At 44.9% G+C, this 21,815-nt stretch overlaps 1 protein-coding gene across 3 annotated transcripts; it reads left to right on the forward strand.

The window, feature by feature from the left end:
• The first annotated feature begins 1,239 nt into the window (after positions 1-1,239).
• Positions 1,240-19,449, forward strand: LOC132206454 (small integral membrane protein 45). 3 transcript variants are annotated; one of them, XM_059640632.1, is made up of 3 exons: positions 1,240-1,498; positions 4,860-4,973; positions 14,066-19,449. In XM_059640632.1, the coding sequence occupies exons 2-3, from the start codon at positions 4,862-4,864 to the stop codon at positions 14,272-14,274; spliced, it is 321 nt and encodes a 106-aa protein (XP_059496615.1). In that variant the 5' UTR covers positions 1,240-1,498; positions 4,860-4,861; the 3' UTR covers positions 14,275-19,449. The 3 variants fall into 3 exon arrangements, with proteins under 3 accessions (XP_059496615.1, XP_059496616.1, XP_059496614.1); XM_059640631.1 differs by lacking the exon at positions 1,240-1,498 and adding an exon at positions 2,265-2,373; XM_059640633.1 differs by lacking the exon at positions 4,860-4,973 and having other exon boundaries at positions 1,243-1,498.
• Positions 19,450-21,815: the final 2,366 nt, after the last annotated feature.

A 21,815-nucleotide genomic window follows, 5' to 3' on the forward strand; every position in this document is an offset into this window, starting at 1 on the left:
ATTGCCTTCCCAATGTGAGTGTCACTGGTTAGGTCACCATCTATAAATTGTTAACTCAACCCTAATTGTTAAGTCAACCCCATTGCTGTGGGTCTGGAGTCCCATATAGACCAGACCAGGTAAGAATAGCAATTTCCTTTCCAAAAGGATGTTTGTGAACCCAGTTGGGTTTTTGCAACAATAATAGTTTCATGGTCACTGTTAGACTCTTAATTACTGATTTTTTAAAAATATATATTGCATTCAAATTCAACCATCTGCCATGGCATGCTTTGAATCCAGGTCCCAGATTATCTGGGTTTAATATAGAATCTAGTAATGATACTATTAGACCATCACCTGTCCTTTTTTAGTTAGTTATAGTCATAGAATCGGAAAGTCAAACAGCACAGGAACAGACCCTTCAGTCCAACCAGTTTGTGCCAAACAAAATCCAAACAAATTGAAATATCACATAAAATTCCAGTCCCTGCCTGCCATTGCTGACAGTGTTTCTGTGAGTTTCTAGGTCAGCCTTTGATGTGATGCTGCATCTCTCTCTCTCTCTCCCTCCCTCTCACTCTCTCTATCTCACCCTCTCTCCCTCCCTATATTTCTTCTCTCTCCCTCACAGAACAGTACAGGCCCTTCAGCCCACAATGTTGTGCCGAACTTTTACCCTAATCCTAAGGTCTATCTAACCTCCATATGCCTATCTAAAATCCGCTTAAATACCCCTGATGAGGCCATCTCCACCAGCCTTTAACTCTCCCTCTTTCTCCCTCTCCTGCATTCTCTATTTTCTTGTCCTTCCTATCTCCTTCTCTCTTTCCCTCTCCTTCCTCTCTCTCTCTTCCTCTGATTCTTTCTCTCTTTATGCCCCCCCCCCCCACCCCGGTCCTTTCTTTCACTCCCACACACTCTCTCTCGCCCTCACAGTCTCTCGATCCCTTTCTCTCACTCTCTCTGTCTGTCTCTGTCCCTTTCTCTCTATTCCACACACTCTCTCTCCCTTCCACTCTCGCCCCCCATTTCTCTTCCCTTCTGTCTCTCCCTCCCTCTTTCCTTCTCTCTCCCCAACTCCCTCTCTCTGTCTGCCCCCCCCCCCCTCATCTTCTCCCCCTCTCTCTCCCTCCCCCATTCTGTCTCTCTCTCCTCAGCACCACATGGAACAGCTCGGTGAGCCGGTTACCTTGACAACGGAGGGATGAGAAACAGATCTATTCAGCCCCAAAACAGAAACTCCAATTGGCTGAGGGAAGCCTTCAGGGAGGGGTCTGTGCAGGCTGGAGGTTGACCAGTTTGATGCTGTGCAGTGAGAGAGAGAGAGAGACAGACAGCAGGGCTGGGCCTGGAATTGGGGGCTGGTGACTCACTGCAGAACTCATGGCTTTAAACTGGACAAGGGCACCTTGAAGAGGACGCAGAGGAATTAGCCGTCCTGGTGACATCTCCAGCCTCACGCTCCGTGTATCCTCCAGTCTAAAGTCCATCAGGGAAACTGCTGCATCCCCACCCAGTAAGTGAGCAGTGGCCCGGCGGATCTGTATGCTGCGTGCTTGCTAGGCTTTATTCTCTCCTCTTCCTAATGCTCGCTGCCTTCCCAAAGGAGCTGGTCAATGCTCATGCTCTCACAGGAGTCGCTGTTAAACTCTGCCCCCTCCTGGGGTTAATGCTGACATCTCCCAATCCCCTGGATAATTGGTCCTGTCTGTCATTTGACTGATGAGGAATTAATCTTGTGATCTTTTGATTGTAAGAAACTTGCATTTCTTTGTGTCTTTTTTTAAAAATATTAGTTCATGGGATCTCTGTGTTCTTGGCTAGGATTATCAACCCAGAGGGCAGTTATTGTTGTGTCACATACAGGCTTGACCAGGTAAGGATGGCAGATGTCCCTCCCTGTTCTTCTGAGTGACCGTACAGACTCAGAGTCATTAAGATGGACAGTGCCGAAACAGAGCCTTTGGTCCAATGTTGTATCAGAGATAACGGGAACTGCAGATGCTGGAGAATCCGAGATAACAAAGTGTGGAGCTGGATGAACACAGCAGGCCCAGCAGCATCTTTGTGCTCCTAAGATGCTGCTTGGCCTGCTGTGTTCATCCAGCTCCACACTTTGTTATATTTGGTCCAACATGCCCATTTTAAACTAATCTAGATTAATCTCCGTCATTTGTTCCATATCCGTCTAAACCCTTATTCATATACCCTAACTTTTAAATGTTTTTTAATGTTGTAATTTACCCTCTTCCACTACTTCCTCTGGCAGCTCATTCTATACACGCACCACCCTCTGTGTGAATCTCAATGGGCCAAATGCCCTCTTCCCACGCTGTAAGGAATCTGTAAGAACATTGTTGAACTTGATGGGTTTTGAAGATCATCAGTATGGTAGGTGTTTGGCTCGCTTTCCTCTCTATTCCACCTTATTTTTTAATGAATTCAAATTTCATCACCTTCAACGGTGGGATTTGAGCCCAAGCTCCCAGAACATTAGCCTGGCATTCTGAATTACTAGTCCAGTGACATTATTGCCTCCCCTCTGGTTGTAAAAGGCACTTTACATCCAGTGACTTGTAGACGCTGCTGTAGCGTGGTGAACGCAGCAGTCCCGATTCGCACACAGAAAGCTCCCGCCAAGAGAAATAAACCGAAAGATTGGATAATCTGCATTAGTGATGTTTGAGAGCAACTGTTAACACTGGGAGCGCCCCTGCTATTTGTTCTTTTACAGCTGTCTGCAAGGAACAGACCAATCCTCAACTGAACATCCTTTAGTGCAGCTCTCCCTCAATGTACTAGATAACCAGTTTGGACGGTGTGCAGCGTGGAATTTGAGCCCAATATATTCTCAGCACAGTGCTCGCCACTGAGCCTTGGAGAACCCCTCTAGTCAAGGGAGGTGATGGTCTAGTGATATTATCGCTGGACTGTTAATCCAGAGACCCAGATAACATTCTAGATTTTGAATCCCGCCACAGCAGATAGTGGAATTTGAATCCAATAAAATATCTGGAATGATGAATCTAATGACTGAGAATCCATTATCGATTGTTGGAAAATCCCATCAGGCTCACTCATGCCTTTGGGGAAGGAACCTGCCATCCTTACCTGGCCTGGCCTACACGTGACTCCAGACCCACAGCAATGTGACTGCCTCTTAACTGCCCTCTGGACAATTAGGGATGGACAATAAATGCTGCCTAGACGCGACACCCTGATCTCATGAATGAATAAAATAAAATCACAGAGCACTCTGCTTCACTGGTTAAAGGGATAACCTTTCAATTGTTGGTGAACTTAGCAGGGCACTTTCCTGCTTAATGGCAGAGCCCCTTTGGAAATAAATCATGAAACGTTTCTGAAATGTTCATACTTTCGAATGAATACAATATATGTGCAGCTTTTCATTCCTTCCTATATTCCAGGAGATCACAAGTAACCAACATACTGTCACAGATATGATGACCAAGTTGATTCAGCTAACTGTGTGTGAGGGAGCTGGTGAGTCAGTGGTACTGTCACTGTCCTGGTAAATTAATGTTTCGAGTCTAATATGAACTGTCTTCAGAAGAGAAGTGTGTTGAAGAAGGATCAATATCAAAACATTGATGATGAGAAGCATAGATAGCATGGATAGTCTTTTTCCCAGGGCGTGAATGACAATTACGAAGATGCATAATTTTAAGGTAATTGGAGGAAGGTATAGGGGAGATGTCAGAGGTAGGTTCTTTATGCAGAGAGTGGCGGGTGTGTGGAATGCACTGCTGGCGGTGGTATTGGAGTCAGATACATTAGAGACTTTTAAGTGACTCTTGGATAGGCGCATGGAGGATAGTAAAATGTAGGGTATGCAGGGTAGATCGATCTTAGTAGGATAATAGGTCGGCACAACATCGTGGGCCAAAGGGCCTATACCGTGCTGTACTGTTCTATTTCTCTCCCCACAGATGCTGCCTGACTTGCCGAGTTTTTCTGACACTTTCTGGTTTTTTTTAGCAATAACTATCTTAACTTATTAATTGCCTGTAAACCAGCTATGCACAGCCTGCACATCCTGTTATCCCAGTGTAGACTGACATATGTTTCATGTGCCACTGAGCAATGTCGAGATGACACCTGTTTCTCTGTATGCAAAAGATTTTATTCACAGTGATTTAAAATATCTACCCATGCTTCAGCTCTGACTCCAGTACTTTCTACAGTTTATTGATTTGTCCCTGAGTCTACACTCAGGCTTAACCAATCGAACACAGTGGGCATCAACAGTAAACAGATGCACATATCAAAGACAGAATAACTGAACTACTGAACCTGGCACAAACAACTCAGCAATCACATTGCAATATATAACTACCTCTTCGATCCATTGAGTTATTCCTCATCATCACCCAGAATGTCAAGCCCAATCATGTTACAGTAAAATCGCCTTACACGATGAACAAAACACAGCCATTGAATTGACCAAACCCTGATCAGTGATCAAAATATCTCTATTTGTGGCTTGACTGTTCCTTCAACTCCATAACATGACAGGGAGAGTAGAAAAGCTAACTGTTGTTAAACATCATTTAGCTAGCATAAGTAATTTTCAGTGAGGTTATCTCCAAAGTAATGAGGTATGGCCACACAATGTAAATATGAAGAAAACTAGTTGAACAGTTCAGAGCTGACAGTTCTGTCATAGATTGAGCCTTCGGCTATCTCAGGAGTGATTTTTAAACATTCATTGATGGGATATGAACATCACTGGCTTGGCCAACATTTATTGCCTATCCCTAACTTCCAGAGGGTTTAGAGTCACTTATAGGCCAGATTTCCTAAGGTTTTGTGTGAAGCTAGTGAAGAGATTGCTGAAATATTTGTATCATTGACAGCCATGGGTGAGGTGCCAGAAGACTGCGGGTTGGCCGATGTGGTGCCATTATTTAAGAAAAGTAGTACGGAAAAGCCACTGAACCATAGACTGGTGAGCCTTACGTCGATTCTGGGTAAGTTCTTTGAGGGGATTCTGAGGGTATTTGAAAAGGCAAGGACTGATTATTGGATAGTCAACACGGCTTTGTGCGCGGGAAATCATGTCTCACTCTAAAAATTTTAATTGAGTTTTTTGAAGAGGAGACAAAGAAGATTGATGAGCGGTAGACATTGTCCAAATGGAGTGAAAACCAGAAGAACTGTGGATGCTGTAAATTAGAAACAAAACCAGGAATTGTTGGAAAAGCTCAGCAGATTTGGCACCACTTGTGAGCAGAGAAATCAGAGGTAACGTTTTATGTTAATCCTTCCTCAGAACAAATCGTAGCTAGGAAAATGTCCAGACCTGCTCAGTTTTTCCAGCAATGTATGGTTTTGCTGTCTATATGAACTTTAGCAAAGTGTTCCATAAGTTTCCACAGACTGGTTTAAGATAAAGTAGTGTCTAAGGTAGACTGGTTAGCAAGGTTAGGAATGTATCAGTCCTTCCCTGATTCGCCTTTCCCCAAAATGCAACACCTCACATTTATCTGAATTAGCCGATCAGCCCATGTGATCAAAGCCCCATTGTACTCTGAGATAACACCCTTCACTATCCACTACACATTCAACTTTGGTGTCATCTGCAAACTTATTAACCATGCCTCCGATATTCACATCCAAATCATTTGTAGAAATGACAAAAAATATTTTGGACTCATCACTGATCCTTGTGGCACACCATGTAACTGACATCCAGAAAATAAATCTTCCTTTGTGTGAGATCTAATGGTGGTAGATGCTAACCACTTCCATCACCTCCGACTCACCCCCTCCCCATCCTACCCTATCCCCATGGACTCCAGTTTCTCTCGGGCTCCTTAGCAGCATTCTCGGTCAAACACTCCATTAATGTTAAGAGCCTTAAGAGCCATTAATGTTACAAACCTCCAGTCCAAAAAGCAACCCTGTACCATCATCCTCTGTCTCCTACCTTCAAGTCAATTTTGCATCCAATTTGCCAGCTCCCCCGACTATTAAAAGTAGGGCCTTGGGTAGTACTATAGAACAGAGAGACCCAACAGTGCAAGTACATAATTCTTCGAAGTTTGCATCACATAGATAAGGTGGTTATGAAGGCATTTAGCACTGTTGCCTTCATTTGAGTATTGAAATGGGGACGTCATGTTACGGTTGTTCAGGGCGTTGGCGAGGCCTCTTGTGGAGTATTGTGTTCGGTTCTGGTCTCCCTGTTATAAGAAGGATATTATTAAGCTGGAGAGGGTTCGGAAAAGATTGACCAAATGTTGCTGGGAAAGGAGGGTATGAGTTATAAGGAGGGACTGGATAGGCTGGGACTTTATTTGCTGGAGCCTCAGAGGTTAAAGGATGACCTTATTTCCAGAGGAGGTGATGGATGTGGGTACAGTTACAACATTTAAAAGACATTTGGATGAGTACATGAATGAGAAATGTTTGGAGGGATGTGGGCCAAGTGCAGGCAGGAGGGATTTAGTTTAGTTTGGGATTATGATCAGCATGGACTGTTCGGACTGAATGGTCTTGTTTCTGTGCTGTACGACTGTATGACACTAGAAAAGCAACTGTTGGAAGCAAGAAAGAAAATTAGGGATGGGCAATAAATGATGATCTCACCAGCAATGGTCACATCTTGGGAATAAAAACCAAATAACACCATTAACTTAAGTAATTGACTGAGTGAGTTCATTAATCTATGCCTAGTCAGTCCATGTTTATCTCTATAGAGGGCTAGTAGAGGTTTTCATAGAACTCCTATAGTGTGGAAGCAGGCCACTCAGCCCATCAAGTCCACACCAACTCTCCAAAGAGTAGCCCACCCAATCCCTGTAACCTTGTAATTCCTCATGGTTTACCCACCTGGCCTGCACACTGCAGGATAATTAAGCATGACCAATCCACACTAACCTGTACATCTTTGGACCATGCAAGGAAATCAGTGCAGAGCCACACAGACACAGGTAGAACATGCAAACTCCACACAGTTGTCAGAGGGTGGAATTGAGCCCACATCCCTGGTGCTGTGAGGCAGCAGTGCTAGCCACTGAGCCACTGTGACTTGCCTTAAAAAATGGTCTGAGATTAAATTTGAACTTGGTGTAGGGAGCTCCTCCCAGCCGCCTGAACTGCAAGGTTAAAAACACAAAATCTGGGAACAAATCTGGAGTTGGAATCAGGACCTGTGCTCAGCAGCTTGAGGCTGCAGCTGAGCAACAGTCATCGTTTTAAAATTCTCCTGCATCTGTAAGCTTTGTGACTGGCATTCACTGACAGGCCATTCGTAACCAATTGAATAGAGAGGAAGAAAAAAGGAGGGGAAATAGAGCAAGAAACTCTACTCTGTAGTAACAGAGAGAGGGGGAGAAAGAGATGAAGAAAGGGAAGGAAATAGAGCAAGAGTGTATGCTGTAGTACTACCTACAAAATGCACTGCAGAAATTCACCAAAGATCCTCAGACAGCACCTTCCAAACCCATGACCACCTCCATCCTGAAGGACAAGAGCAGCAGATACATGGGTGCACCATTCCCTGCAAGTTCCGCACCAAGCCATTCACAATCCAGACTTGGAAATATATGGCTGTTCTTTCACTATCGTTGGGTCCAAATCCTGGAATTCCCTCCCTAAGGGCATTGTGGGTCAACCTACAGCAGGTGGACTACAGCAGCTCACCTCCTCCTTCTCAAGGGGCAACTAGGGACGGGCAACAAATGCTGGGCCCAGCCAGCGATGCCCACATCTCACAAATAAATTTTTAAAAAGTGAGAGAAGGAGAAAGAGGGGCAATGCAGTAGGATGGAACAATAGAGAGATGGATCAATAGATGTTGCAATAGAGAGAGACAGGGAGAAGATCGGTATTTCGAGCTGTTGCTGAGATCCAGGACGGTAGCTTAGGCTAGCCTCACATCCTGGTATTTCACAGTGTAGATCAATGGTTCTCAAAGTGTGGCCTGCAGATGAGAATCCGTCCTGGTGGGCCATGGTCTATCCAAAATTTGGGTGATGTTTCTTTGCAGTGGCCTTTGAGGAAGGCTGTATAGGACCAGTAGGCAGTCTGAAAGGTCTCTTACCCTGTTGGTGCAAAACGTTCAACACAACTAGTTACAGATACAATGCACTTGTCAAGAACTATGACCTGTGGCAGCAGGTTAGTGATTGACTCAAACCTACACAGAGACAAATGCAGTTAGTAATGGTTTTTAAAACCAGACTATCCAAGCCATGTCAGAAAGTGAGGAAGAGTCAATCAGTTTTGGATTATAGTCAGCATGGACTGGTTGGACTGAAGGGTCTGTTTCTGTGCTGTATGACTCTATAACTAGCTAGAGCTGCATTTAGGCCAGATCAAGTAGAAACAGCAGATTTCCTTCCTCACAATGATATTCAGTGATCTGGAGTTTTTATTTAAAGACAATTGGTTTTGGCCATTTTTGGAATACTTCATTTGATTCTGGTCTCCCTGCTGACAGAAGGATATTGTGAAACTTGAGATAATGGGAACTGCAGATGCTGGAGAATTCCAAGAAGGATATTGTGAAACTTGAACAGGTTCGGCAAAGATTTACAAGGATGTTGCCAGGGTTGGAGGGTTTGAGCTACAGGGAGAGGCTGAATAGGCTGGGGCTATTTTCCCTGGAGTGCCAGAGGGGTGGCCTTATAGAAGTTCATAAAATCATGAGGGGCAAGGATAGGGTGCATAGCCAAGGTCCTTTCCTCGGGGTAGGGGAACCCAAAACTAGAGGGCAGAGGTTAAAGGTGAAAGGGGAAAGATTTAAAAGGGACCTTCAGGGCAACCTTTTTACGCAGAGGGTGGTGTGTGTATGGAATAAGCTGCCAGAGGAAGTGGTGGAGGCTGGTACAATTACAACATTTAAAAGGCATCTGGAGGGGTACATGGATAGGATATAAATAGGAAGGGCTTAGAGGGACATGGGCCAAATGCTGGCTAATGGAACTAGATTAATTTAGGATCGGTCGGCGTGGGTGAGTTGGACCGAAGCGTCTGCTACCATGCTGTACAACCCTATGATTCTATAACCTACAGTATTGCAATTGTTTCAAAAACAGAAAGTGCTGGAGGAACTCAACAGATTTGGCAGCACCTGTAGAGAAACAGAGTTAATGTTTTGAGTCCAGTCAGAAAGGACAGCAGACCCACAGCAATATAGTTGACTCTTAAGTGCTCTCTGGGTAATCCCAGTACAGAGAGACTAAGGAAAGAGGCAGGGATCTGAATTAAAATGGAGTTGGAGGGAAGAACCAAGCTGCCTATAGTTTGTATCAGTGATAATGGGAACTGCAGGTGCTGGAGAATCCAAGATAACAAAGTGTGGAGCTGGATGAACACAGCAGGCCCAGCAGCATCTCAGGAGCACAAAAGCTGATGTTTCGGGCCCAGACCTAGCTCTGATGAAGGGTCTAGGCCCGAAACGTCAGCTTTTGTGCTCCTGAGATGCTGCTTGGCACGCTGTGTTCATCCAGCCCCACACTTTGTTATCTTGACTATAGTTTGTTTTCATTTCTTTAATGCAGCTTATTTTCTCTTTACACTTATCCAAAAGTGCAAACACAGCTCTGAACAATTGTCCCCACCACCAAATCATGAGGCAATTTTCATCTCTTAACCACCATCTTTAGATAATTCCCAATTGTTTAATTTGCAATGCAAAGCCCATTAAAGATACAGAACTCAGCTCTTTTTGATATTTTCAAATCAACCAAATCAGAGCCGTGCACCTCTAGATGTTTTCATTAATAGGAGAGACGAGGACCTGAGGGCACAGCCCTAGAGGGAAGTGATTACTCTTTAGAACTAAAATGAGGAGGGTGGTGAATCTGTGCAACTCATTGCTGCACAAGGCTGTGGAAGCCAAGTCACTGCGTATACTTAAGCTCGAGATAGATAGGCTCTAGATTAGCAAGGGAATCAAGGGTTAGGAGGAGAAGGCAGGAGAATCAAGTTGAGAAACATATCAGCCTTGATAACATAGTGGAGCAGACCCGATGGGCTGAAGGGCCTAATTCCACTTCAACATCTAATAGTATTATAAAGCAGTGTGCACCTCCTCCCCCATGGTGCCCACTTCTGTCTAAAGCATCAAGGGTATTGATGGACACCCGGGCATGCATGTATCTACAGATACTCCATCCCATAGCCCATTTCTTGGACCTCTTAATGGCCAACTTGGGTAGGCACCAGAGCAGGCCCACACCTTGCTCATACTCCTCCACACCAGCTGAAAAGTCTTGTTCTTTTGTTTTTCTAGTGTGAAGAACTCAGTTCTTAAATACAAAGTCCAAGGAGCATTACCTGGGTCCCAGTCACTTCTGGAGCTGTTCTGACTTACCCTGTATTCCTAACGTTGACAATACTAGTCCAGATGTTTCTGTGAGTCTTCGCTTGTATGTAAAAATGAACCACGATAAATATTTTGTTGGATTCATCAGTACCATGTTGCACACATCTGGATTCTTACATTACAGTAGTAACATCAGCATTGTTCCAATGACGAAGATTCTCTGCTGAAGATAAAACTCATATCACCAGCACCCAATGGATATTAGTCTCAGTCCAGGTGAATGGTTGTTGGTGAGGCAACACAGTTGAAGCCTCGTAGTGGGAGGGTTTCACATACACACTGAGTAACACATGTTGGTGCCTCTCAGAAGGAAAGGAGTGTTTCTCCTCCAATTTCCCTTTAGGAACTCCTCTAAAGCAATGACAGCTTGAAATGTTCTGTTACTCAAACATCTGGACCTTGAATCATAGACTCAGTAGCTCTACAATGGGGCCTACATTCATCCTTACCAGAGCACATCTCTTCTAAATTCACACAAATACTCTGAATTGAATGCTAGCTCCTTGCTATAGAGACAGAAGACAGTGTAGGGAAGCCCTCACACCCCAATGTTAATTGTCGTCCTTGTGGTGGGTATATGTCCTCTCACCAGACAAGACTGCAGGGATCCCCTAGTACCGAGGTTGGCAGTCATTGAATCCCTAGAGTGCAGAAGCAAGCCATTCTGCCCATCGATTCCACACTGACCGTCCAAAAAGCATCCCATCCAGACTTGCTCTCCTATCCTATCCCTGCTAATCCATCCAGCCTGAACATCCCTGGACACTATGGGGGCAATTCAGCATGGCCAATCCACCCTAACCTGCACACCTTTGGAGTGTGGGAGGAAACCCGAGCGCCCGGAGGAAACCCACGCAGACCCGGGGAGAACGTGCAAATTCCACACCGACAGTCACCCGAGGCCAAAATCGAACCCAGGTCCCTGACGCTGTGCAGTAAGTGGTGCTGAGCACCCAGCCACTCTGCCACCTCCCCAGAGTTTACACATAAGGACCTTGACTCCAGTAACACAAAATGTACCATCAACTGGGGGAAAGTTGATTAACTGATAGGACAGTGCTGTGGCCTGAGGAGATGCTCTATCACATTAACCTTTGTGAACAGTAACGGCCTGCAAGCTGACAAGATGGAAAGCCAAGCCTATTCACTGTTTCATTTCAAACTTGACATGAGACCAATGGGGGAAAAGCCATTTCTGAAGAAGGATAGTAGCCAAGTCTGAACGAGGTTACACATAATGAGCAGTGAGCCTCTGGGCACTGGCTGAGGTACAGGGAGAATGCTACAGGCCTTTGACATAAATAAGTTTGATCGCCGTGGCGCCGTGCTCGCGAGACTCTGCTTGGTTTTAGAAACATCAATGTCACAAGCCAGCAATTCTACTTATTTGTGCTGTCTGAGATGTTACCAGCAAGAGACAGAACAGTTTCCCAGGCGCTTGGACTCCAGCTTAAAGCTGGCCTGGTTATCCGTGATGGGTCAGGAATGGGAGGGAGTGCTGCATCATCAGAGGTGCCCAGATGAGACACAAAACCAGACCCATCAGCTCTCTGGGTGGATGTTAAGGATCCCACAGCAGTCCTGGAGCCTGGCGTGCCCAATGTTGGTCACGGGCGGTGGTTGGCGGTGAAGGTAGCTGGTGAGAACTGGTGGGTCTTAGCCCAATGCAGATGAAAGCGTAGCCAGCTCAGGGATGAGGTAGCCCTTTTGGGGAAAGCCCAGAGCTTAAGCAGGAACTGTAATGTTTGACGTTTTAACTTTAATTCCTTATTTTTCTACTTTCACACTGAGAAGACCATGGCACTCAGAGCCAGTAGACACTGCCGATGCTGGAGTCAGAGATAACACAGTGTGGAGCTGGAGGAACACAACAGGACAGGCAGCTTCAGAGGAGCAGGAAAGCTGACGTTTTGGGTCAGGACCCTTCTTCAGGAGACAATGGCGCTGAATTTTTAAACTTATTTATTTATTTTTAGACTTCTGCAAATAAGATTTTGTACCTAAGATGGTGCCATGGGTGGAGATGTTGTACGCTGCACTCTTGTGCCCCATACTTGAGTACGCGTGACAATAAAACTTAAATCTAAATCTATCTCGGAGAAGGGCAGGGACTTTTTTCACCAGCATCAGTTCAATATTGCTCCCTCAGAGTTCAGGATAAAGGTTCTCCTATTTAAGACAGAGAGAAGAAGAAATTTATGCTTCTCAAGGATCTTTAGTCTTTATGGTTCTCTTTCCCAGCAGGCAGTGGGGCCTGGGTGATTGAATAGGTTCAGAGTTGAGTTAGATTTTTGGTTGAGCAGAGAGTTGAAGGCTTTTGGAGTAGAGAATAGTACAGGCTAAAAGGTGGAGTTAAGGCCACACCAAACCAACTAATTTCTTATTAAATAGCAGAGCAACATTGAAAGGCCAAGTGGCTCCTGCTCCTGTTTCTTACAATCTTATTGCACATCATCACAAGAACAAATTATCTGCTCTTTCACTCACTATTGTTTGCCAGAGCTTGCTGCGTATAAATTGTTTGCTGCACTTTCTGTATGGTGACCTCACTTTGTCAAGTATTCAAATGAGTTGTAAGAGACTTTGAGATATCCTGGGGGTCGTGGAAGATCCTATCTAAATGCAAGTCTTTTTCCTTTTATCTCAGACCCACCTCCTTTTGCACATCGATGTGAACTCACTCTATCAACAGCTCCCCCACACTCTCCCTGATCGAAGCTTATTGATGAGAAATGTATGCAGTCATGGACAGAGGTCCTGTGCTTTCTGAGTTCTGAATGAGACTATCCAAATCCATTTCAGATAACACTCTCACACTGACCTTTGTTCATGTTATCAGTCTGATCTGGATAAGGTGAGAGGGCTGAGATATTAATGTCTTACCACAGCCCTGAAGCACATCATAGCTGTGCTGTCCCTTCACAAACAGTCCCGACATTCACCACACTCTCCTTCTCTTTTCCCTCGAACCCTGCTGACGATTTCAAATCCCATTCCCCCCAATAATGTTGTGCTGCTGACCGAAACCAGAATCCCAATCAAGCAGCATCCCAATTCAAACATTCCCACCTTTGTTTTCAAACCTCCCCATTCCCTGAGGCACGGACTTTCTTGGAATCTGGCTTTGATCTAATTTGTCAACCTCATTCCATTTGTCCTCCCTACCTCACCTTCCTAGATTTAAGAAATCACAGACCAGTTAGGTGTGGCTCAGTGTTTAGCATTGCTTCCTCACAGCATCAGGGACCCAGGTTTGATCCCATCCTCGGGCAACTGTGTTTGTGTGGGTTACCTCCTACAGTCCAAAGATGTGCAGGTTAAGGTGGATTGGCCATGTTAAACTGCCCACAGTATGCAAGCAGGTGGGTTAGCCATCGGAAGTGCAGCGTTACAGGGATGGGACGGGATTGGACAGGGTAGGGGCGCAGGTCTGGGTGAGATAATCTTCAGGCAGTCAGTGTGTCTTAGATGGTCTGGTTGGCCTGTTCCCACACTGTAGGGATTCTATCATTATGGTGCAGAAGGAGGCCACTTGGCCCACTACACCTTCACAGCCCCCCCCCCCCCACCCCAGATGATGAATGAGTGCCACTCTCTGAGCTTTGTGCTGGATGCTGAAGCAGCACTTGTTCAGTCGTTCACCAAGTCATGCTTTCACCCTTTCCAAAAAAAAGCAATCAGTGAGGAGCGAAGATTAAACCCTTTTCATTTCCCTTCCTTTTCCAGAGATGCCTCACTTCCTGGACTGGTTCGTGCCTGTCTACCTGATGATCTCCATTCTAATCCTGGTTGGCTTCGGAGCCTGCATCTACTACTTTGAGCCTGGCCTGCAGGAGGCGCACAAGTGGAGGACCCAGCGACCCATCACGGAGCGGGAGGTCCGGAAAACATTAATGATCCGGGACAATCTGGGATTTCGGGCCCCTGAGGTCTGAGAATGAGACTACCCCCTGCAGAGCCGCATGGACAATCATTAGCCCACAAACATTAGTGCCATTCGTGAACATTTAATAAGACAGCAAATTCTTCAAATTGATTAGTTCACCGCTGCATGGCAATTACATTTTAATTTTGGGTTGCAAAGAAAATTGCCCTTAAAGCTGATTGCGAGTTTCATCCTGATATGGGGATAGCGAGCAATAATTAATTTTTATAAGTTCAACAACTTGTGTAAGTTTCACAGACTGATATGTGGGATGGCAGGACTGAAGAAAGACTGGGTTAGGGTAGTATTAACAGGAGTTTAGAAAAATGAGGGGGCACTCTCACAGAAATTTGTAAAATTCCAACGCGAGTTGACACGATAAACGCAGAAGGGACGTTCGCACTGACCAGGGGTCACAGCTTAAGGATACAGGGTGGGACATTTAGGACTAAGATGACGAGAAATTTCTTCGCCCAGAGAGTGGTGAGCCTATGGAATTCTTTGCCACAGAAAGCAGTTCAGGACAGAATATTGAATGTTTTCAAGAAGGCAATAGATATCGTTCTCAAAGCTGAAAGAATCAAAGGGTATGGGGGTAGAAAGCGGAAACAGGGGACTGAGTCGGATGATCAGCCCTGATCATATTGAATGGGAGAGCAGGTTCGCAGGGCTGAATGGCCTGCTCCTACTCCCACTTTCTATCCTTCCATAATTAACATAACACCTGGCCCAAAAACAGAAGTTGCTGGAAAAGCTCAGCCGGCCTGGCAGCATCTGTGCCGAGAAATCAGAGTTAGCGCTTTGTGTTCAGCGACCCTTCCTCAGAACTGAACGCCTGGAAAGAAATTGGAGTCCCCAAAATATGTCTGAAAACTTAAAGACCATCATCTCCTGGGTGGAGGGACAGGGATCCAATTAATAGTGACAGGGAACAAAAGGAAGATGGCGGTCGTAATTTGCTGTGAGTCGCTCTTGCTCCTTGTTAGCAAAGGAGTGGCAGAAAATTGCTGTTCATTGAGCTTACAGCTAAGCACCCCCCAACCCTCCCAACGGCAAGGGAGCAGTTCTAGTGCAATTCCTGATCTTCAGGTTGACCACACCAAGATGGAGAAAGGGCAAAACAGAAGATGGGTTGGTGGGTGATGGCAATGCTCAAGGCTTTACCCTACGGTGAATGGGCAAGAGAGAATGTGGGAGTGCCGCTGACACGGAGGTCCATTTGATGCCCCAAAGTGCCCCAACTGAAGCATTCACGAGCTCGATGGTTGTTAGGTCAGGAATTTCTTTTTCCTTCATTAATTTATTCAGAGGATGAGGCTAGGCCAGCATTTATTGCCCATCCCCAATTGCCCAGAGGGCAGTTAAGAGTCAACCACATTGCTGTGGGTCTGGAGTCACATTTAAGCCAAACCAGGTTAAGATGGTTCCTTCCCTCATGGGCATTAGCGAACCAGATGGGTTTTTTCAACAATCGACAATGGATTCATGGAGATCCGAATCCCAGATATTTATTGAATTCAAATTCCACCATCTGCCGTGGCAGGATGCGAACCCGGGTCCCGAGAACATGATCTGGGTCTCTGGGTTAACAGTCCAGTGATATTATGGCTAGTCTATCTCCTCCACTTGAGCAGCCATGATCGTATAGAAGGGAGGGACAGGCGGGAAAGGCTGTAAAACGCACCCCTGCTCCTAACTCGTATGTTCAGATGGTGACCCAGTTTTGCCAATCCATCTCATAGAGTCACACAGCATGGAAACAGACCCTTCAATCCAAATTAGTCCATGCCAACCATTTTCCCAACCTAAACTGGTCCCACCTGCCTGTGTTTGGCCCACATCCCTCCAAATCTTTCCTATTCATGTCCTTATCCAAATGTCTTTTAAATGCTGTAACTGTACCCCCATCCACCACTTCCTCTGGAAGTTCATTCCACACATGAACCACCCTCTGTGTAAAAACGTTGCCCCTCAAGTCCTTTTTAAACCTTTCTCGTTTCACATTAAAAATATCCCCCTTAGTTTTTGAAATCTCCATCCCTAGGGAGCAGACCTTTGATATTCACCTTATCTATACCCGTCATGATTTTATAAACCTCTATAAGGTCACCCCTCAACCTCCTACGCTCCAGTCAAAGAAGTCCCAGCCTATCCTGCCTCTCCTTATAACTCATACTCTCCATTCCTGGCAACATCCTGGTAAATCTTTTCTGAACCCTCTGCAACTTATATCCTTCCTATAACAGGGCGACCAGAACTGGACACAGTACTCCAGAAGAGGCTTCGCCGATGTCCTGTACAGCCTCCGGGGAATGAGGGGCTCGTGAATTTTTTCTGAACATTATTTTTAATGCCATGTCCACTTAATGTGGATTTGATAAATTGCTGATTACATTAAAATGGCGCATTCATTAGTCTACGATGATCAGCCAGCAAAAATCCCCTGCCCGAAATAAATTATTACGAAGAATGATCAGGAAGTGGAATGCTTTCCTCAGGTATAAATCCTGAGTATTATTTGAGCAAAGTTGGACATTAGGATAATGTTATGAGAATATAAGAAACAGGAACTGGCATAGGCCATTCAGCCCATCAAACTTGATCCTCCGTTCAGTCACAACTGATTTGTTTATGGCCTTAACTCTATTTTCTTTCCGGTTCTGGAACAGCCACGACTCCTTTATCAGTCAGATATCCAACAAACTTAGCTTTGAATAGATTCGCTGACCACTGTTCTTGTTTTTAATCACTCATGGGATGTGGGTGCCATTGCTAGGCCAGCATTTATTGTCCATCCCTAATTGCCCAGAGGTCAACCACGTTGCAGTGGGTCTAGAGTCACATGTAGGCTCAGACTGGGTGAGGATGGCAGTTTTCCTTCCCTAAGGGACATTTTCTGGGGAAGGGAATTCCACAGTCTCTCCGAGGGAAGAAATTCCTCCTCATCCCCATCTTCCCTCTCTTTGGAAGCGCCATCCCAGGCCTCAATCTGCCATAGAGCAGAAACAGCCTGTCAGTGTCTCCATGGAGATTGCAGGGCAGGAAAAGGGGGGATGCTCAGACATTGAGAATTGAGATGAGGTTGGAGCCTTTCTTCCTCAGGGACAAGGAATCTCGGGAATGCTCTGTCCCAATGGGCAATGGAAGCTCAGCCATCAAGTTCATTTTAGAATAAGACGGACAGATTTTCACACTCTTAAGTCAAAGGTAGATGGGGTTTCAATTATTAGGTGGATTTAAAGAGGAACGTCAGCAACTGGTGTTATTATTTTGACAGAGTAGTGGAAGATATGACCGACTTCTGCTTGTGTCTCTCACATTATTAACTCTGGATAGATAAACAGGGATGTATTTTGAATGGGAAATGTGTGTCTTGCAGAGATGGAACAGTAGGAACAGTATGCCATTTCAGAGGACTAGAATGCATAAATGGGAAGACTTTTAGCAAGGAGATCAGTTAGAAACATCCCTGACAAAGGGTCATTAATCAGTGGAATTCTCTTCCCCAGAGAGCTGTAGGGGCTGAGTCATTGAATACTTATAAGGATGAAAGAGATTCTTGATTCAGAGGCAAGGCTACACGGAGAGGGGTCAGATAGGTATAGTTGAAGCCTCAATTAGATGATTTTGTTTGATGGTAGAGCAGTATCAAGAGGGCCAAATGGCCTACTTATGCTCCCAATTTATATGTTTAAATGAATCAATCTAAAAAGGTTAAAATTTAAGGAGAGATGGTGGGAAAGGACAAGACAGAAGTTGAGTTTGTACAAGATGTTGGTGAGGCCTCTTCTGGCGTACTGTGTCCCGTTCTGGTCTCTGTGTAATAGAAAGAATATTATTAAGTTGGAGAGGGCTCAGAAAAGATTTGCCAGGATGTTGCTGGGAATGGAAGGTTTGAGTTATGAGGAGAAACTGAATAGACTGGGACTTTATTCACTGGAGTGTAGAAGGTTGAGGGGTGACCTTAAAGAGATTTGTAAAAGGATGAGGGTTATATGTAAAGTGAATTGCAGATGGGATGCCCCTAGGATGGGGTATTTCAAGACTAGAGGGCCCCTTTGTAAGGTAAGAAGAGAGAGATTTAGAAAAGACATGAGGGGCAGTTTGTTTACACAGAGCGTGGTTCATGTTCAGAAGGAGCATCCAGAAGTAGTCGTGGATGCAGGTATAGTTACAAAGTTTAAAAGACATTTAGATACGTGCATGAACAGGAAAGGTTTGAAGGGATATGGGCCAGGAACAGGCAAGTGGGACTCGTTTAGTTTGGGAATATGGTCAGCATGGACTGGTTGGGACCAAAGAGCCTGTTTCAGTGTTGTCTGACTCAATGACTCTTATGTTGAAGTTGCACAGGACATTCTGGGGCACTATATCTAGTTCTGGTCGCCCTGTTGTAGGAAGGATATTATTAAGCTGACGAGGGTTCAGAAGAGATTTACCAGGATGTTACCAGGAATGGAGGGTTTGAGTTATAAGGAGAGGCAGGATAGGCTGGGACTTTTTTCACTGGAGTTTTGGAGGTTGAGGTGTGACCTTACAAGGGTTTACAAAATCATGGGGAGGGGGGGAGATAAGGTGATTGGCAGGTGTCTTTTCCCTTGGGTGGGGGATTTCAAGACTAGGGGCATATTTGTAAAAGTTGAGAAGAGAAAAATTTTAAAAAGACATGAGGGGCAATTTTGTTTTTACGCAGAGAGTGGTTCGTGTGTGGATTGAACTTCCAGAAGAATTGGTGGATGTGGGTACAATTATAATGTTTAAAAGACATTTAGATAAGTACATTTGGATTAAATGGGTCAAACACAGGCAGATGGGACTAGTTTAGTTTGGGATTATAGTCAGCATGGACTGGTTGGACCGAACGGTCTGTTTCTTTAAGAGAAAAAAAATACTGTTAGATATTTTGCAGGGATATTATTTTTAAAAAATAAGCTTGAACTGAGTGGTATGTAAGAGAATTAACTAACGTTACAATTCTTGAGTAAATTTTAACCCATTACTCACTCTCCTGGGAAGATTAGGAATGAAGTAGTTGGGGGCGGTATTCATGGATTATTTCTGCTTTGAGATGAACAACAAGGGGAACAACTGATGCAAAACTTCAACATTTTAAAAATTATCCAGTCACAACAAAACACATTGTTAACCTTTTGAGTTAATAGAATGTGAGGCTGGATGAACACATCAGGCCAAGCAGCATCTCAGGAGCACAAAAGCTGACGTTTCGGGCCTAGACTCTTCATCAGAGAGCGTCTAGGCCCGAAACGTCAGCTTTTGTGCTCCTGAGATGCTGCTGGGCCTGCTGTGTTCATCCAGCCTCACATTTTATTATCTTGGAATCTCCAGCATCTGCAGTTCCCATTATCTCTATTAACCTTTTGAGTGCTCTGCAGGTAGTTCAGTATCAAATAAACCACAGAGCAATCCCTGGATTGAATGGGAACCCGCTCGGATGATGCTAGGAACAGTTCAGTATTTCTCTCATTGTATTTTATTAGGGCATGCAGCATGTGCATTATTAATAAGGAGAAAAGTATTTCTTCCCCTGATAACAGGCAAACACAAGATCTATTGGAGGTAGTGGGTGCACTCTGTGCAAAATGAGAAAGGTCAACTTATAGGCCATCTCCTCGTAAGCAGTGTCTCAGGGTTGAGGATGATCAATTTCCACCTCAGCTCGATGGGCTCAGAGATGGTTAATAGATCCAAAGTGTGACCTGCAGATCCTGCTACGTACAGGGCAGGTGGTGTTTGAACATTTGGGTAGGTTTTCTGTTTGATCGATTCCAATACTTTGACCCCACCCCGCCCATTCCTGACAAAGTCTTCCATACTGTCTAATGCCTTCCCAAATGACTATTGCCCATTCCACAAGCCAAGAAACTCCTGTTCGGGAATGTTTGAGCTCTTCAGGGAAGCTTTGAGGAGATCCCCGAAGAGTTTCCTTTGTCCTTCTGGGAGTGTCCTACCATGACTGAGTTCTGAGTCAAGATATTATTTCAGTAATTTGATATCAGGCAGATGAATGGACCTTTACTGTGGATGTGTGAAATGGTGGTCCTGATTTACAAACATCTGACTTACAAATGCTCATACATGTGACCGAGACCATGGATAGGAGTATATTAACATTAATTTTAAAGATCTGCCATGCAAACATTTCCTCAAACATTTTATATTGCGCTATATCATAGTCTAACTTGTGTTACAAATCAATTTCAGTCAAGGACAGAAGTTGGTGTAACCCATGAACCTCCTGTACCAGTTTGGGCTTCAACGACATTGCCTGATAAACCATTTTCCATAACAGCGCCCCCCCCCCAGTCTGCGATCAGCTAACTAGCACAGAAAATTGGACTCAATGTTTTATTGTCAATAGTAACCGTGCAGTCTGAAATCCCCACCACTGGAAATCAAACTGACTCCTTTCAAATCAAGATCTGTTACTATTAGAGTGTATGTAACACCATCCCACTAAATCCCAAATTGTGGGGTTCCATGAGTGGGATCTGATTTTGCTGGAGATTTCATAAAAACTGAAAAAACTGTGGATGCTGTAAATCAGGAACAAAGACAGAATTTGCTGGAAAAGCTCAGCAGGTCTGGCAGCATCTGAAGAAAAAAAATCAGAGTTAACGTTTCGGATCTGGTGACCCTTCCTCAGAACAGGAGAGTTGTGTTTCGTTTTCCCTTCCCAAACCTCTTCCCCTCTCACTCACTTAATCCTGTCACATGTCTATTGAACATAGAACATAGAAAAGTACAGCACAGTGCAGGCCCTTCGGCCCACGATGTTGTGCCGTGGAATAATCCTAATCCAAAAATAAAATAACCTAAACTACATTCCCCTCAATTCACTGCTGTCCATGTGCATGTCCAGCAGTCGCTTAAATGTCACTAATGACTCTGCTTCCACGACTACCACTTGCAAACTATTCCATGTGCTCACAACTCTCTGGGTGAAGAACCTCCCTCTGACATCTCCTCTACATTCTGCTAGTGGCTGATGAGAGATTATTGATCTGAAATCTTGACTGTGTTTCTCTCCCCACAGTTGCTACTTCCAATGTGGAGTCTCTCCAGCATTTTCTGTTGCCATCGAGCCCATTTAAAGGGGGATGCAATGACTTGGAGGTATTATCACCAGCCCATTCATCCAGAGACCCAGGTTCAAATCCTGTCGTGTCAAGTGGTAGAAATTGAATTCAATAAAAATCTGGAATTAGGACTCTAACGATGACCATGAATTTAATGGGGGTTGAGGGGGGGAAAATACCATCCAGTTCACTAACGCCCTTTGGAGGAGGAGAAAACAACTATCTTTATCTGGTCATGTGACTCAAGTGACCAGAGTCCCAGACGAACATGGGGGAGACAATTGGCGGAGGTTTAACCTGAGGGCCACCACATCTAAGGCAAGAGGTGAGCTGGGGCCTTCAGTGGTAATCTCAGCTGGTGTGGGACTTGAATCCCACCGCCCCCCGCCCCGTGAATGTCACAAACCAGCCATCTAAGCTAACCAAGCCTTCTTTTATGTGACTGCAGACCTAC

This window comes from Stegostoma tigrinum, chromosome 38 (assembly GCF_030684315.1).
Source record: "Stegostoma tigrinum isolate sSteTig4 chromosome 38, sSteTig4.hap1, whole genome shotgun sequence".
NCBI classification, from domain to species: domain Eukaryota; kingdom Metazoa; phylum Chordata; class Chondrichthyes; order Orectolobiformes; family Stegostomatidae; genus Stegostoma; species Stegostoma tigrinum.